This window comes from Octodon degus, unplaced genomic scaffold, assembly GCF_000260255.1.
Source record: "Octodon degus isolate 3935 unplaced genomic scaffold, OctDeg1.0 scaffold00222, whole genome shotgun sequence".
Taxonomy (NCBI): domain Eukaryota; kingdom Metazoa; phylum Chordata; class Mammalia; order Rodentia; family Octodontidae; genus Octodon; species Octodon degus.
In genome coordinates, this window is record NW_004524798.1 from 973,190 (window position 1) to 991,344 (window position 18,155).

Here is an 18,155-nt window from a genome sequence, read left to right on the forward strand (position 1 = left end):
CTACACCAAATACTCCAGCATGATCAACCAGACCATGCCCTACAACTACCCAGTGCCCGTCCGAGATGATGGGAACATGCCTGATGTGCCCAGCCACCCCCAGGATGCCCAGGGCCCCAGCTTGGAGTGGCTGAAGAACTTGTGAGCACCTCTGTAATGGACGGGAAGTGGGCCCCTGCCCTGTCCCCAAATAAAAATGTAAAAGCCAACCCCAGAAAAAAAAAAAATTGTTTTTTTAAAAAACTGCTTTCAGCATCTATTCAGTCTTCTCTAGTTTTACTTGCTGTTTTCTATCTTACTAAGAAGAATATGTTTCTCTCTTTAAACATTTTGGACAAGGTCTCTGTGTAGTTTATGCTGGCCTTGAACTCACTATGTGCTTGAGGCTGGCCTCCAATTTGTGGCGCTGTTTCTGCCTCAGTTTCTGGAGTGTTGAAAGTTATGCACTTCTGTGTACAGCTTTGGCTACAGGTTACAGATGTGGGTATAATGTGTGGCTATGTTGCTTTTTAGTTTCCATATCTTTTCTTTTTTTATTATTTCAGTTTTTTTTTTTTTTTTTTTTTTTTTTTTTTGCAGAACCGGGGATCGAACTCAGGCCCTTGCGCTTGCCAGGGAAACGCTTATTCCACTGAGCCATCTCCCTGGCCCCCATATTATTTCAGTTTTTAAAATGTATTTGGTACAGGGTCTTACTATGCAGCTCTGACTTGCAGTGATCCTCCTGTTTTCAGCTTCCCCAGTGCTGGGATTATAGGCGCGTGCCAGCCCATCCAGATCCTGGCCAGCTCAGCCTGCCCTGGGGGCGGGGCCGGTGCAGCATGTGGTGCCTAGGATTGAACCCTGGTCCCTGCGTTTGCCTAGGCAGGTGTTTAATCTGCTGAACTATCTCACCAGCCCTATTTTTCTTTTTGATCTAAGGATATACGGATTTTTATTTTGGTAATGCTGAGGACCAAATCAAAGTGTGCTCTACCATTAAACTACATCTTGGTGGACTAGAACTTGGTGGTCCTCCTGCCTCAGCCTCCCCAAATGCTGGGATTACAGGTGTGCCCAGCTCAGAGTTGTTTCTTAATTTCCATGTAGTTCCAGTGTTTATAGTGACATTTTAATATTTGATTTTTTTTTATTAGAGCATGGCAATGGAAAGTAGACTACAGAATTGCTACCTCTTTATAAAATTGTGGGATTGGGGGAGAGAATTTGATTTTTGTGGATATACACCAAAAATGTGAAGTCTATTCATAGACTCCACATAGTCATCACATCATTCAGTTTGTCTTTATTTTTATTAAATATGCCTAGTTTTTGGCACGATGCAAGGAAGTCTCTTTAATTGTATTTTTCTTTTCTATCAAGTTTTAATTGCATTTCCAGTAATTTCTGATTCAATTCAGTACAGAGCGTAGGACTGCGCTATCTCTTGAACAGACTGTGCTTTTGTTACGCTATGGTATCCTGTGCTTTTAACCTTACATTCCACAGTGCTTGCTATTGACATTTCCACTCCTGGTGCTGTTTGCATTTGCCTAGTGTCTCTTTGCCACCCTTTTATTTTCAGCCACCATTTTATTTTACTATCACTTTGTAGCAAATTCCAATCCAGTCATGTTTAGATGATGACGGATTCACTAGATTTATCCTTTCCATCCTATTGTGTGTATTACATTGTCATTGTCTCTTCTTTTTCCTTTTTAGTTTCTGGTGGGCACTTAAGGTTAGAGACCCCATCCCGCCCACGCTCTCATCACTGCTGCTGACATTTGTCACCAGGCCTGCAACCTGGGCCAGTAGAAGTTCCCAGAGATGAGATTTCACTCTGACACTCCACAGTTGTAGGACGGGGCAAATCACTCACCCTCTTCAAGCATTAAAATACAGACAGTCGTGGGCACCTGCAGGAGTAAGCAGATGTGGATGGCCCTGGCACACATCTGGCGCTCCCAGTTCCTGTGCTTTCTTGAGGTCTCTGGGTAGGGATGGAAGCTCACCTTCGTTCGAGCTGAGCAATCAGGATGAGGACGGCCACGATGGCCCTTTTCATGTCTCTGACTCACCCCTCGAGGACTCTCTGTACTCCTCCAATCAGCTCCTGTTGCTCTCCCATCCCCGCAGGACGGTAGGGCTGACAGTCTCCTGCTCAATGGCCCAGAACACTGTGCACAGCTGTTGCACTGCCGATGACACAGAGACTGGGCCTGGCACCCAGGGCTCCTGCTTCTGGCCCCAGATAAAAAGAGGTGCCTTTCACCCTCTCTTGGAGGCCCTGGGCAAGCACAAATGCCCATATGATTGAAGTTCCCATAAATAGGAGATGGGAAATTGGAGCTAGGACTCTGGGAGGCTGTGTCTTGGGGACAGCAGCTCTTCCCTGATGCCACTACGGGAACACCCATGGGTTCAGTTGTCATCTTTATAAACCTCTTGACCTGGCTGTTGATCACTAAGGCTTAAAAGGTGAGGAATTCCCTGACCTTCAGATGTGCCATGGCTGTCACCACCAGATCTTGAGACTCGACCTCCTCTAGGGTGGTCCTGAAGGAACCGGGTCCCAGTTCATTTTCTCTCAATTGTTTGGTAGAGAGGTAGGAGGTATTGTAGATGACTGACCTCGCTGTATGTTTAGTTCTATGAGTCCAGTGATTTTTCCACTAAAGCAAAATTTTGATCTCCATAAGGGCAGAGGCCAGGCTGCCTGCCATCTCTTCAGATCCCTTCTCCAGGGTGGTGGCCTTTGATGGGACACCTCCTCCCACATGCTGCTGATGACTAGCTGAAACCAGCAAGAGGGAGGAGGCCCTGGGTGCCTTCCACCATCTTCATCTGGGTCCTCCCATTAAATCCCTGCCCTTTAGAGATTCTACAGGCCTTGCAGTGTTAATTTATCCCCACATTCCAGACTCTGGTATTCATTTTTAGAACAATCCTATCAATCTATTAAAAAAAAATATGGGTCCACAAGCTCACTGGGGACAGCAGGGAACTTCTTGGTGGTGTGACACAGTGACACTCATCTCCCAACCCAGCTGCAGCTGTCCCCACCCCAGCCCTGCTCCACAAGTGCCAAGAACGCCAAACAACTCTGTTCAAAACAGTTTATTTTATTTTATTTTTTTTTTTGTCAGACAAACACATTGATTTCTGGACCACAGTAGAGGATGGAAACCTTTCACAAACTTATTTATTTGAAAATACAAATATAAAATTATACTTTCCACATCTGTGATGTGAGAGACTGCCATCCACATAGTAATTTTTTACAACAGGGCTTTAAGAAAGCCACACACAAAGACCTGAAAGATGCTTGAGATATATATATATATAGATACATATATATGTATATATATAAAAAAAATACTCACTACCAAAGTTCTCATCAGTTTCATACTAAAGTATAAAAGTAAGGGTGAGGTCAGCCACAGTGCTAGGGAAAGTTTTATTTAGATACATTTATGTCCACATGAAACGCTTAGACTTGCATCCTATTACATATGGAATTCCGAGTTTACAACACACCGTGAACGGCAGATTGGCTAGCCCACGCTACACAAGAGCACACTCACAGACTCCACACGGATGGTACAGTATGTACAGAATACAGTAGTAGGAGCCTTCCGCGGAGGCTCTGGAACTTTTGTCTCTCAGTCCCCGTTCCCCGCCCCCTCCACCCCACTCCCGGAAACGAAATCCTGTCTGAGACAATACATTCTGATTATTAGATAGCCAAGTGTTTGGATAAAGGTTGTTTCCCCCTGAGGGGTGGGTTTACTTTATATGCTTTTGTATTTTATTTTATTCACTTTTTTTCTTTTTTTCTTTTTTTTTTTTTTTTTGGTGACAGACTAAAGGAAAGAAAGAAAAAGAAAACGAACATATGACAGTATTAAAGTATTGCTTAACTTTCCAGCATCGCTTTGTGTAGTGTCTGCGCCCAGGCCTGGGCTGAGCTAACGTCTGCTTGTTTTCTGCTCTAGGGTGAGGGTGGGGAAAATCACCAGTGTCTCTGTTCAATGTGCCCAAAAGCAGCCTGTCCTTATTTTTCTACCCTCTGTCTCCTCTCTAGCTTTTGCCTTTCTTAGAAGATGCCCTGGCTGCTGAAGCACATTCAAGAAAAAAAAAAAAATTCTCCCCTCCCCTACCTACCCCCAGTCTCCCTCTGTTCCTGTGTGTCACTTGCAACTGATAAAGAGAAATATGAATTAGTGTTTCTTTTGTAAACAATTTCATATGCAATATAATACAGAAAGCATGGCTGACCTTCAATTAAAAAAATGTAGTAAACTATATTGCTTTAGTCTTGAAATACGCTGCAGTGAGTGAACGGCAGAATGAAGCATGTGGCGGTGGAGGCTAAGTCCCTAGCCCTCGTTTGCACTAAAAGATCAAAATAGATTTTGTTTTTCTATTTGGAACCAAAAATAAATTGTTTTTCCAAACTCCCCAAATGAAAAAGAACCAAGAGAAGACCCCCCCGCTCCCTGAAAAAAAAAATCTCAAAAACAAAACCAAAAAAAACCAAAACTGAACACCTTTCAGGTCATTAGAACCAACAATTACCCAATGATTTTTATACTAGTCTAGCAAGATGTGTGTAACATTCACGGGCTGTGAATTGCTGTGGAGTGAAACAGTAAGTCGACAGCAATTGAGCCATGCTACCTTAAAGCCCAAGCTACAAGTTCAAATTAAGATGATGGTCATGAAGGATAAAAACGTAAAGGCCTGTTGGGGCTTCGTTTGAATCAAGCCAATGGGTCCCTGGGATCGGGCGCGAGGCTATTTGGTTTTCCCAATGGGTGTGAGGAAGGCCACGAACCACCTCTGCGGAGGCTCCTGGAGAGGAGAGGCAGGCCTGGTCACTTCCCTCAGCCCCGTGTCCAGGCAGAACCTAGCAGGAGCCCAGGAGCTTCTGCCACTCACTCTCCCCTGCCAGGGAGGAGAGGAGTTCAGGGGTCTCAGGCAAATGGATCTGGAAGCCAGAGTCCCCAGGAGGCCATGCAGTATGGTGGGGAAGAGCCATCAGCTGGGAGGCTTTCTGCCCCAGCGAAGGCGAAAGGTGGTTTCCAGGTTACCATTGAGCTTAACTGAAACAAAGACAAGGCTGGACAATGCTAAAAAAATTTACAAAAATTGTTCAAAATGGACTTCTAGATGAGGTGGAGGGGACTAACGTGAACCTTAACTTAGGTAGCCACATTAAAACATATCAGATTTCCACGAGATTTGTGCTATGGGCTACTGGGTCTCTTCAAAAGGTATATAAACATCTAAAACATATTCACACAGATTATCAATTTCTTCTGAGCATTCTTAAAAAAATATTTTTTTCTCTTAGTAAAATCATTTTAATATACCATGCCTCCCTCTTTTAAAAAATAAATTAAAAAAATCCAGTTTTGCATATCTAGCATTAGCATTTAAGGTAGTATGGCACACCCCTTCACAGAGAGGGGGGCGGGGATCTACAAAACGCCGCAGTCGGCCGGCATTTGAACATCGTGAGGCCTTGGGTTAGTTGAAACCACATCAGATCAGCAAAAAAATAAACATAAACTTCAAATTGAAAGAAAAAAAATTAAAGGAAAACAAAAAACTGCCCCAAAATTATTAGCATTTTTGTTTCTTTTCATAAATAAGAGAAAGTTCTATCCTTACTGGTCCTAAATCTGAATAACTATGTCTAATTTTTTTAAAACCTTAATTACGTTATACCTATCAATATGTACTAGAAGAAAGAGGAGAAAAAAAGTCACTACACTAGTACCAGGACAGCACACTTACAAGATAGCCATTTTATACATTATTAACAGACAATGATCAACCAAGAATCTTCTATGAGGCGACTGGGATGTGGAGGAACGGGGGCTACAGTACATCACCAACATGGACAGAAGAGTAATTAAATCTCCTAGCTAGACACTGAATTTCTGGGAATTTACTGTCTCTTTTTTTCTTTTGTTTTTTTAAAAAAATTTATTTATTTATTTATTTATTTTTTTAAGTAAGACTTTTATTTTGTTACTTTCATGACTTGAACAGGTTCTGATATTTTAAAAGCGTCCAGCATTTTTCTTAACTTGGTTGTCTGGAAATTCATAATTAAAAAAACAAACAAACAAGAGGAAAAAAAAAAAAAAAAAAAAAAAAAAACCAAATCTCACCAAATAACCTAACATTTTACTGGAAAACCAAAGAACATGATTTAAAAAAAAAAAAAAAATTGTTGCAGTTTAACTAGAATTGAAAAAGACTCTTCTTCTTTCTTTCTGAGTTAGCATTTTGGAGTCTTTAGCTTGAAGATGCGTTTTACCCTACCATGTCTGTGAGCGTCTATATTAGACTACTTTGTTAGTAAAATTTATAAAAATAGGAGAGCAGCAGCTCTTTATAATAAATGTCGCATTCAGTGTCTCATACTGGCTGTGCCTTAAGTACCAAATTTATAAACGTAACAATTTAAAAAATATTAATAAAACGTCAATATCACATTTTAAAAAAAGAAAAAAAATATATCTCCACACTACAATATGTTTTAATGCCATCTATTGCGTTGTACTTCTATGGTTGCTGTTGCCGACCTATTACCAATATTTAAAAAAAGTTAAATTAAAAAATATCCTTCATCATAAGTTGTCTTTCCCCAACCGAGGCCCCTACATTATAATAGCCAAATGTTAAACATGTGCAAATAGGAAAGTGTCAGTTTTTCCCACCAGTCACAGTGCAGTGATGTTTATACTTTTTATTTTTAAAATTCTGTTTACATCTACAATAAATTAAAAAAAAAAATCTTCCATAGCCTCTCTGGTGATACTTGCAGCACTGAGGTATTAAAAAAAATATATATATAAACCGAAAGGTTGCTTTCCTAATTTGTAAATAGAAAGTGAATGAAGAAAAGGTTGTGTTCATGCAGGCTTATCCACTTCTGGCCCGTGGGTCCCCAGGTCTGGGGCTGGGACGGGGGACGGGAGGAAAGAGGCAAGAGTGTTCTAGAAACCTTTGGAGGCGCTGAAATGATTGGACGATAGAAAATGATCAAATATTTAAAAATTAAGACTGAAAAAGAATGTCCCCCTTCCTGCCCCCCCAAGCCAAACAGGTGTGCTTTGAAACTTTAAATATGTTAAATATTAAAATTGTAGCTTTTTTTTTTTTAAAAAACGTCTTGGGAAAAGCAGTTTTTCATATTTTAAATAAAAATCTAGCTAGACGGTAACATCTGAAGCTGTGCAGACGAGAGGTTGGTAGGCTGGTAGGATACTAGTACAGTTCTTAGGTCTGTCGCGCTCAGGCGCGGCACAGTGCTCTACCGTGTCCTGGGGTCGTCCCGGCAGCCGGTGTCGCTCAGCCGCAGTCCCGGACTTTGTCTGCCCGCCCTCCCCTCCTTCCACAGCATTGAACGGCCTGGGACCGACTCCCTCACAAAAATATTGATTCTCTCTTTCTTAATAGTTTCTATGAAGTTAATGGAATTGTATTTACAACATTTCTTCTCTCTTTTTTTTGTTTTTTTGCTTTTTGTTTTTTTTTTTTTTTAGAATTCACAATTTCAAAAAACCTTATAATATGACCTCTTTCAACAGAAAAAAAGCACTTATAGAAAAGGAGGACGCTCAAAACATGGTCGTCCTTACCTTATTGCCGAAAATAGAGATACTTAGGTTAACAAAGAGACAGCACAAAAAAGAACCGCTAGTCTGTTAATTAGCCTACTACATATCACTTGCTCTACAACACAAAATAGAAAGTTTATGCCCATCTCCCTCCCTGCACTTCACAACTTCAGGGTGTGCTAAAGTTCCACCTGAAAATTCATTAGTCTCAGAACTGATACCAAAATATGGAGAGCAACATCACCATCTCAGCATCCTTTAAAAGCGAGAACAGAATCAAAATCACCAAAATAAAAAAAAAATTAAAGAAAAAACAACTCCTTAATGTAACAATTATACTATGGTTAGCTTTTAACTAGATATTAAAGCTAGGTGACTACTGGACTAAGTCAAAATCACTATCAAATGTGATTCAAAGAGATTTAAAAGGAGAAGGAGAAGAGAGCGGGGGAAGGGGAGCCATCAAGAGAAACAAAACGAAACCGAAATCATGGGTTATATATACATTTAAAAGCTGTTGTCTTATATTACAGCAGATTCGTGAGATGAAGAGATGTAGTCAACCCTCGAGCTGAAGTGAGCCATCTCTCGCTGGGATGAGGAGTGAGGCTGGTGGGGATCCAGGTCTGAGGACATCACCTAAACAAAGGGCCACTCAGAAACTTCGCCCAGTCTTGCCTGGACATCCAGGTATGCTCTGTCGGGCAGGGAAGGTCAGGCGTGCCACGAAGAGGACATAGAGTGAGAGTGAGGAGAAAGAGGAGAAGTCAGGCAGCGCATGGTCCATCGCGACATTCCAGTCAAGACTTTTTCAAGAACTCTGTCAGGTGGCTCAGTGTGTATGACTGTGGCCAGGCTAACGGCTTTCTTAGGCCATCTTGGGAAATGTGACCTCTAAGCCTTGCCTGACGCCAGGGAGAAGGCAGCTCTAGAGCTCGTGTGCCGACCTGCCTCAAGTATGGCCAAGTCTTGTAACCATGGGATATGTGGTCAGTGAACGTGACCATGGCAGGCTTCCTCCCGGCAGCACGGTTGAAAGGCACATTGACCAGAGAGATACTTTTTGTATTTAAAAATTGTTTTCCAAATTAATGTTTAAGGAAAACTTCTGCCTATCGCAAGTATCCATCCATGACTGTTAATAACCCAAAATGCAAATATATAAAACATCATATTATGTGTCAAGGGACTAAAGATTGGGACAGATAAAAAAATATATACAACAAATAAGCAGAGCTCTGGTTAGAGAAAACCAAGGTAAGTCCAGGATTCAGACTGGCCCAGGATGCCTCCCTGAATTCACTGTGGGCTCCAGCCCCTCTTCTGTGGGTGATATTTGCATTCGAGTGTCATCTCCGCTGGGGAGGGTGTGTGTGTATATGTGTCTAGCTGTTAACTGCTGGGGGCACCCTTGTGACTCCACTGGGTCACTAACTCCATTCCTGAAGGGGTGGGCTGCTGTTTCTGCTCCTGACCCCTTTGTCTCAGTCTACAAACTGAGTCCTGGAGTTGGATGGGGGAGGTGGGCAGGAAGTAGACTCTCCCCTTCCGGTAAAGAGGGCCAGAGCAGCCCTGGGGCTGCAAGGCACTATGGGTAGGAAGTCTCAGGTACAGGGAGGGAGTAGCGTAGGCCTGGCCACTGGCTGCTATGTTGAGCAGCTATTTAATCCCTCTTCATCTGTGTCCACAAGGGGCTGCAGCCCTCTCCAATCCCTAGAACTCTTGGGCCTCCTGACTCTCAGAGGAACGTTACTGCCCCTGGGCCCCCAAACCCAGCTTAATTAGTAGCAAGTAGCTCTAATTGTTCTTCAAACTGTTAGTGGCCTCTGGCTCTGGCCAGCAATGGCTGGGTCAGTGCTTGAAGGGAAGTGGAGACAAGAAGAATTTACACACATGGCTTATTTGGTTAAGAGAGGCAGTTGCGTTAGTCACGTTGATTCCTTAGCAGCAACATGAGGGAAATCCAAGAGATTATAGGTTCAACCTGTCTCTATCTCTTATAGAGTCCTGGCTGATTTGGGGCTAGATGCCATCCCCTCCATAGGGGATGGCAAACCTAGACTGCAAACCTAGACTGCTCCTCCTATACACCAGCTCCTGGAGTGTGATGCTCTTTGTGCCCCAGTAGGATTTTTTGAGTCAAACCTATTCCCATGCCCTGGGCTGTCATCCTTCCTCCTTCAAAGGGACAGACCACATTCCAACCCACCAACTCGAGCACTAACCCAGTCCACATCTCTTTTCCTGAGCACAAGCGCTTTCACTTCTGGGTGTTCTTCCCAAGAATGGCAGACTTGTTTGTGGCGAATGTGGCCAGAGTCCTGCTCCCTGCTTGCCCCAGCTCCCATTCCTCTGTTCCACCCCTCTGTATCCCCATCAAAATGATTTAAAAAATGTTTAATTAACTTGAGCTCAGTATAAAAGGTTAGGAAACTGGCAGGGATCCAAACCCACGTTACGCAGGTGATGTCGTTAATTTAATTTGCTTTTCGTGCAGTAAGCTGGATAATTACTCAGTAGTTACTGGCAAAAATGTTTTCTTTTCACTAAAAGATGGAGTCTGGCTGTTTGACTGCACAACCCACATTGGCGAAGCCCTAGTGAGACCCAGGGAGCTCAGCAGCGCACAAGGTCATCTCGTAGGACCTTTGGGAGCAGTCCAGGCCCCCACCCCCCACCCCAGGCTTGGCAGAAGACCAGCTTCCATGCCTCCATCTCCTGGGACGGGCACAGTGCAAGATCACCTTCCAGTTTCCCATACTCTTAAATGTATTTCAAGACAGAGAAAGATGAAGGTGGGGAAGATAGAGAAATGGAATCCAAAGAAGCAAAACCAAGGACAAAAGAAAAGAATGAGGGGGACCAAAAAAGATGGGGGCTGAGAAAGGGATAGAAGATGAAAAGACTAGATATTTTTGCCCCCACCCTCCTGAAAAGGGGTCCAGAAAGACAGATGTTGATGGGATGAGACAGGGGCGAGCACGCACATGTATGACCAGCGCACATACATGTACGGACACGCTGCAGGGTGGAGACACATGGCAGAGACGGTAATACCTCAGAGTGAGATGGCAACGAAAGCACCTGCTCAATGGTATCCATTTGTAAAGGCCGTTGCAATCAAAGGTCCCTAAAATTGCACAATTGTTAAGGTCATCAGTGCACTATACACAGGAACAGATTGTCATATTCTGGAAAAGGAAATTATCTCTAGGACTTGTCTGTGGTTGCCAGCATGAATATGTAATTCTGAGACACTGTGCCACGGCAGGCCAGGACTTATTTTCTTTAGATCTAACCCCTTGCGTCCCCAACCCCCAACCCAAGTCTGTCTGCTTACCCAGGGAAACCAAAAGCCAGATTCAGTGAGTGGTGGGCAAGGGGGCCTCGTGCCCAAAATGATGGGCACAGTTGCCCTGCACCCCAAAGGGCAAAGATGAGGGTCTCTGTCCACAGTCCCAATGGCTTGAGCTAGGGAGAAGAAATCGTGGTGCAAACAAACTGCAATGATATGGGGGGTATTTCAGAAAATCAAAAATCAAAGCACATAAGCGCTAAAGACCCAGGTATATAATAAAAGATAGGGTCTATGTTTCTAGACCCTGGCACTGTAAATGATTTGTGTTTTAAGTGTCAGTGGATGGTCCTCCATAGTGACACAGATCATGGCTGAAAAAGAATGTTCTGGATTTGTTGCTACCATTGCTCCAAAGAGATCAGATGCCCCCAACTACTGACAGGAGATGCTGTCGCACTGGTGCAACTGAACAGGACCCAGGTAGCACAGGCCAGGGCTGGCAGGGGCACATGGATCTGTGTGAGTGTGTATACATCAGTGTGTGTGTGTGTGTGTGTGTGTGTGTGTGTATGTGGGGGAGCTCTCCAATGCCAGGAGGTATGGGCGAGCCCATCCTAGTGCTCTAGACTGTCCACATAGACTCAGCAGCACAGTCCCCAAGGCAGGGTGGGTAGCTGCTCTCTCCCAGATTCTGAGTTTGACAGGGCCAGGACCTGGGACAGCAGACAACTCCCATCTCAGCTCCAAACCAAACTATCCCTCAGATGCTGAGGTTGGCCAGGGCAGAGGTTGGTCGGTTTTGTGTTTCCGAAATGGAAGGGACTGGGCGCGAGTGGGCTCAGGCACATTCATGCTCACACGCCAGGAGGGAGAACAATACAATCTGAAAACAGCATGCAAATCGGTTAAGCAAATTTCCATTGCCTGGATTAGTCAGATTATAGAACCACAGAGCATTACAAGTACAAATGCATCTGGCCTTCAGGGGGCTGCAGCTAAAGAATGCAATGGGACTTACTTGGAACCTAGAAATGGCAAGAAACGTTAACAAAGGGAATGGCCTGGGAGGGGGGTCCCTCCACCCACTCATGTAGACTAAGGGGACTCTGCCGGCTAAGGTTGTTACCCCGAGGGAAAGGGGATGGCACTGCATTGTGGACCTCCCATGTGCCAACACGTGATACACTCTATTTCTATTTATTTTAACCTAGTCTTTTGAGGAAGGCATCCTATTCTCCTTCGTACTCTCAGGTACGTGAGAGTTCAGAGAAGCTATGTAGGTATCGCAAGGTTGCGAGGGCTGGAGGTGGTAGAGTGGTGACATGAACTTGAGCTGCCCACGCACCTTCCACTCCCTGCCCAGGCCACCGGGGAGGGGCTCGGAACATGTTTAGATGGAGGCGCTTCAGCCTCAGGAGCTGCCGTGATGCTGGGAGGGGCCCCTGTCTCTCCTCTGCCCCTGCTACTGGACTTCGCTCCCCACGGGATTCACAGAGTTGGTCAGGAGGGAGGACGCGGAGGGCAGGGAGGCAGGTACTTACAGCTATGCCGTGGCCGAAGCCCGAGCCCGGCTGTGGGCTGGCCGCGCTTATGTAATTCCCCACTCCGGAGTCCTGGCTGGCAGGGCCGTAGAGATCAGCGACAGGTCCTGGGCTGTTGGCCCCCGGGAAGCCTCCGGGCCGCGCCGGGTTGGAGCCTGCCGGGGAAGCGGGCGCGCCAAAATTCGGTTGAGCACTGTAGCTATTCAGGACTGGTGTGCAGAGAATAGAGCTAGGTATGAGGCCAGAAGCCAGGCATGCACCGATCATTACAAGCCAAACACTCGAGAAAAACAGCTGAGGCCCAACTTCTAACACTCAACCAAGGCCATGCGAAAACATCAGCAGGGACTCAAGAATACTCAGCCCAGGCTACTACTAAGAAGCTTGGAGCTCCAAAAATAGAGAGAAGAAAAAAAACAATCATTCAACACACTACAGCAACCAACCGGAGGCGCTTTACTGCCCACCAAATTATCACAATAGAAATAGAAATAGAAATATATATGGAGGAGAGAGAGAGAGAAAGAGTTTTTTTTTCACATCTGAATTGACGCTCATGCAGTCCTCTAGATTTGGGCACGTTGAGACAGCATTCACATCCCATGCAAACTACAAAGGAACTAGTTTTAGACTACACATTGTGTTAATATTGATATTAAAACATGACAGGAAACAAAGCAGTTTGTGTCCAGGAAAAAAAAATAATAATCTTTGGGGAAGGGATTTAAAAAAAAAATTCTTTTTTGGTGTGTGTGTTTCTTTCTTTCTTTTTCTTTTTTCTTTTTGGATCCATTAAATGACAAATTTTTTTTTTTTTCAAAGACAAAAAAGATCTCCATTCTGTATCTGCTGCCCTCAGCCTCCCCTTCCCCGCTGGCTACGCCCTCCCTCCCCACCCCTCCCTTTATGGCCCTGCATGGAAGTCGGCAATACTGAAGTGGTCGGAGGATGGGATATGTTATGGAGAGTTGGGGCATCTTTACAGAACAGTAATGATGGCGGCAGGGGGTTCCCTTTTGGGGTGGCGAGCAGGGGATGGAGGACGGGGATGGGGTGGGAATGGTAACCTGAGGTTGGGCCAAAGCTGGGTGGAGCCAGTGGTCCTACAGAGCATCCACACACTCACCTCCTGCAGTAGAAGGAAAGGGGGGATTGAACACTTTTTTCTTTTTGTTTAAAAAAAAAAAGATAAGAAAGTATGAATGCAGAGCATACTGACCGAAGCAACTGACAGCTAAAGCGTCTCTGACAGAAACGCCCAGCTGGTGTTAGTTTATCCCCAGACGTAAACTCCAGATTAAGAAGGAAGCTCAGAATGCACCTTTTCCTCAAAGGAGAGACTTCATGCCCACACACCAGGGAGGTGGCGCTGCACCTTGGGGGAGGGGGAGGTGGGAGGTGACACTGTCTCAGGACCTCTGCCTCCTCTAAATCTCACGGTGCCCTTCCCAGTGAGAGCCAGTTGGGTTTTGTGTCATCCTTACTTCCCCACTGTAGTTTCAACTTTATTTTCTTTTCCAAAGTGGAAAAAGTTTTTTTTTTAATTGTAAAAGTTAGCTCTCTTTGGGTTTTAAACCGCAAGGCAAGTTTGGGGCTGGTCCCTCTGGGCTGACAGCTCGCCCCACCTTGATGAGGCAGGCATCACACACTTGCAGGCCACTGCTTCCTTCTCCTCCTCCCTCCTCTGCCCTGTGACAGCTGCCTTGGGATGACAGAAGGAAAGAGTATCTCTTGTGGAAGCTGCCCTGGAGGCCTGCAGCTGGAAACCCTCACCTCTCGGGGCTCTGAAAAGCCACAAGTGCAGTGTCACAGGGGGTGAGAAGACCCTGAGATGCACCACCACAGGCTGGCAGGAGACTGAGAGGGGACTTAAGAGGCAAAGGGGAGACCAAATCAAGCTGGGCCTGGCTCCTGGCTCAGCGGAGAAGGCAGAAAGTGCTGCCTGTGGATGCCTGCGGGGCAGGAAGACCCCCAGGTGAGTCCCTAAGAAGCCAGAGCCCCAGATGAGTAAACAGCCAATGGAGAGAGCAGGCTAAAGGGAGAAATGGAAAAAATTACAGAGGCTCATAGCAAGTGAATGGCTCACTTGGGAATGTTCTGGGAGACGAGGGGATGTGCAGGCCAGAATACAGAAGATGAAACTTGCAGGTGCCACCTAGTCCTTCTCACACATGGAGGCAAGGACTAGCGGAGGGTTCAAAAGGCAGGATTATCTTGGTCAGACATGTGCCTTTTTCTTCTGGGCTCAGGAAAATGAAGAGAGCTCAGACTGTGGATTCCTGGTTTACACAGGCAGGGGAACCCCTTCCACCAAGGAACAAACAGACCTGTTCTGTTTCAGGGTGGAAGGGCGGGGTGGAAACGGCGGCCGAGGGGGAGATGGAGGGAAGGCTCTGGCAGCTTCTGTCTCCTCTGGACGGGTGTGGCTCCAGTGCAACATCAGGCAGGCCTACCTACTTAGGGGAGGGGAGAAGGCGGCTTTTGGCTGGGGCCCTTTTCAGCAGGGCGAGTCCTTGGAGAATAACCCAGCCAGAGGAAGCTGCCGGGAGAAGGATGTAGCACACCAGAGGAAGGATGCTGTCCATCGGTGCCGGCTCCTGAGAACTCTCTGCTGTGCCCACCCCTGGCAACCTCCCCTTTCCTGTGTGTGCAGAGGCCCGGACCTTGAGGGTTGACCTGAAGGGAAGTCCACAATCCACGTTCTTGTGGGGTCTATCTCACCCCTCCCTGCTCAGTCTGCTTCCATCAAATGACACTGATATCACTGTGGAGAAGGCTGTATTTTACAAGCAGACTAAAAATCCCAGGTCCTGCTTTATTATGCACTTGCTCATCACAATGCCTGAAGCCCAGCTTAAAGTCATCTTGCAAACTCTGCCTAGCCAGGGGCCAAAGGCCAGGCTGCTGGGTTCCTGCCAAAGGGCGCAGTGGGCAGGCAGGAAGCACCCGGTTCTGGGCTGGTCCCTCTTCTCCAGGGGCAGGGTGTCTGCCTGTGCCCTCAAGTGCTGGGATCAGAAGAGAAAGAACAATCCCAACAAGCTCCACAGGCTACCCCGGCCCCTATCTGTCTCTGTAGTGCGACCACGCTCCAGAGTGTGTTCACGTTCTCAAACGAGCCATCTGCTGATGTGCATCTTCAGGAAGACACAAAGCAACGGCTCTGGCTGCTCAGGAGGGAGTGGGGACAGACACTGCGCACACGCTCTCGTCAGTTGTTCTGCTATCAGATGGTGGGCAGGCATGCGGACAAAGTAACTGTCTTCTTTGGGGGACTCAGTATAACCCTGGTATGGAACACAGGCTGGCCACATGGTCAAGGGGTTATATGTAAAGAACCCTTCCTCCTCTACAGTGTGTGACAGGGAATGGACATGAAGCCCTGCCCCCTGAAGGTGCCCTTTGCGGCCATCTCTATCAAGTCTCCCATACCTGTCTTAAGCGGAGTAGCCTTTCTCTAGACCCCAAGACTCATTTGGAGTCCAGAAACCATCCCATATACCAGGATCAGGATAGAAGAGGGAATAGGCAGGGACTTAATGGGCAACGGCAAGGCACCTTGTCTACTCACAGGTAAGGGTGTGTATGGGTGTGTTGTGTGTGTGGGCGGGACAAGGAAGTAAACTTTGTTGAATAAACACTGCTTAATTTTATAAATTGGATACTATGATGCTTTTGCCAGAAAAGGGCAATGTTTTGCCAACAGCTTGGCATTTCTGCAGCAGGAGCTGTGTTAAGTGGCTCGGCACAAGCCCTGTACCAGGCTGGAAGTTTGGGGGCTCATCTTGGTGAGCAGGCTCGTTTCTCCATCAGGAGCTCAGCCTGATCTCAGACAGGTTACTCCTCATTCCATGCCCCCACTTCCCAGCATCCTCTGGGCTCTCCCACTCCAGGCAGTGCTCTTAGGACGAGGCCACAGTGTTGAGAAAGGGGACACCAGACTTGGAGTCAGAAGACCTGTATGTCACCCTCACCCTGTAGAGCTGTGCTCTTTGTTCCAAGCCTTTGGTCCATGCCCTCATCTCTAGCACCTGAGGGATGTCACCCTTATTCAGCCTGACTCTGAGCTGCCGCAAGAATGAAAATGAGAAAGTCTCTGTGACTTGTCAAGTGTAAAACAAATATACCTATTTTTGAAATAGTAGTGAATGCAGAGCCTAATAAGGCAGGTACCGCAGGAAGAGTTAGGGAAATCTGGCAAGGGGACAATCCACTTGCCATACAAATCAGGTGATTTACAAAAGGATTCAATCCATGCACTCGGTGCATTTAATCATCTTAGGTCTGAAGAAAAGACTCTTGAGGTGGGGGAGGGGAATCAGAAAAACAAGGATATTAAATCTCATGGAGGACAACAGGAAGAAACGCATTTAAATGAAAGGTGGAGGAATTTTACATTAAATAAAAGGAGGCACTTTCCTGTCTACCATTAAGGCACTCACTCACAGGAGACGGGTGCTGCAGGCTTAGACCTTCACCGGCAGGTGTTGGACCAAAGCTCACAGGTATCCTTCCCCTGGGTTCTAACATGAGACCGGGAGATGCCTGCTACCGCCTGGTGCAGCGGATCTGCCCAGCTGTGGTCCGCGGGTGCTGGCTGAGTGTGGAATTAGTCTCTAAAGGTGAGCAAGTGGACGGTCATAACAGCCTCACCACAGGTCTAGGGAAAGTGCAGAGGCATAGTTAGGTACGTTATGTACTGTTCTGAAGTGACGCCACTGAACCTTAGGCATAAAGCTAGAATGTACGATCTCAAGGGGAGCACACCTCAGCCCAGCTCTGAAGTCTGAAACCTAGATTATTACTTATCTAGAGAAGGGGAATGGTGGTGGAAATCCCTTCCACACTAGCTCAGCCCACATGTCTGGGGAAGCTAGGGATCCTCTGAGTTCCGGCCTCCTGATGTGGTGGGTCTCACATCTCCTCAGAGGGCAGGATCAGCCCTCAGGACAATTTCAATCATTTGTTTTGAGTCATCTGTGGCTGCCAGGTTTCTTTAAAGGCAGGTGACCCTGGCTGCCCCTGGAACATGTCTAGAATAAAATCTCTTCCTGCTCCTGCGGGTGTGCTGCTCAGGGCAAGGTACACCCAAGAGGCAGTCACCACCCTGCTCCATTCAGGAGGGAAAGCCTGCCAAACAAAAGCAGCCAAGGACACTGCATTTCTGAGCCAAGGGGAAGGCAGTCTGGGCTGACTGGTGTCCCAGCCTTTTTCCCGGCTCCCAGCTCCAACAGAGCAGAGGACTGGGTGCAGGGAAGGTCACATGCCTGTGTGGCAGTCTTCGAGGGTAGTGGTTGTGAGAATCTTTCATGCTGGATTTTCGGGGGCTTTGTTTGTTTTAGAGAAACTCATTAAAGTTACTGCCTCCTGCCATACCCATCTCTACCTTCATCTTGTCTGACTCATGCTTCTGGGTCTGCATTGGCCAGAATTCCACAGGGACAGGACTATCTTGCTATTAGCAATAAACTCAAGGCGGGCTATACAGAGATGTCAAGTCCTCTCGGTTCTCTTGGGGCCCTCTGTTCCCCATCAGGTGGCACATTCTCTATAGAAAGTCACCTTTCTCTCTTCCCCTACAGCCCTGGGCACTCGGGATGCTGTTGAGTCTACAGTGCCAGCTGGCTGTGCACAGAGACCTGCGTGAGTCCCTCTCAACAGCTAGCGGCTCCTTCCACGGGGCTCTCAAGAATGACACTG

At 46.4% G+C, this 18,155-nt stretch overlaps 1 protein-coding gene and 1 pseudogene across 6 annotated transcripts in view; one reads left to right on the forward strand and one right to left on the reverse strand.

The window, feature by feature from the left end:
- Position 1: 1 nt before the first annotated feature.
- On the forward strand, positions 2–208 carry LOC111813774 (annotated as a pseudogene).
- A 3,212-nt stretch (positions 209–3,420) lies between these two features.
- Positions 3,421–18,155, reverse strand: part of Msi2 (musashi RNA binding protein 2) — a 376,733-nt gene continuing 361,998 nt past the window's right edge. The window contains exons 12-14 of one of the 6 annotated variants that reach the window (XM_004645275.3): positions 12,459–12,613; positions 10,677–10,749; positions 3,421–8,316 (exon numbers count right to left, since the gene is read on the reverse strand). In XM_004645275.3, coding sequence (XP_004645332.1) covers positions 10,708–10,749; positions 12,459–12,613 — 197 coding nt within the window. In that variant the 3' untranslated portion in view covers positions 3,421–8,316; positions 10,677–10,707. Of the gene's footprint in view, positions 8,317–10,676; positions 10,750–12,458; positions 12,668–18,155 lie in introns of those variants that run through there. The other 5 variants (XM_004645274.2, XM_023705516.1, XM_023705517.1 and 2 more) reach the window with 5 other exon arrangements.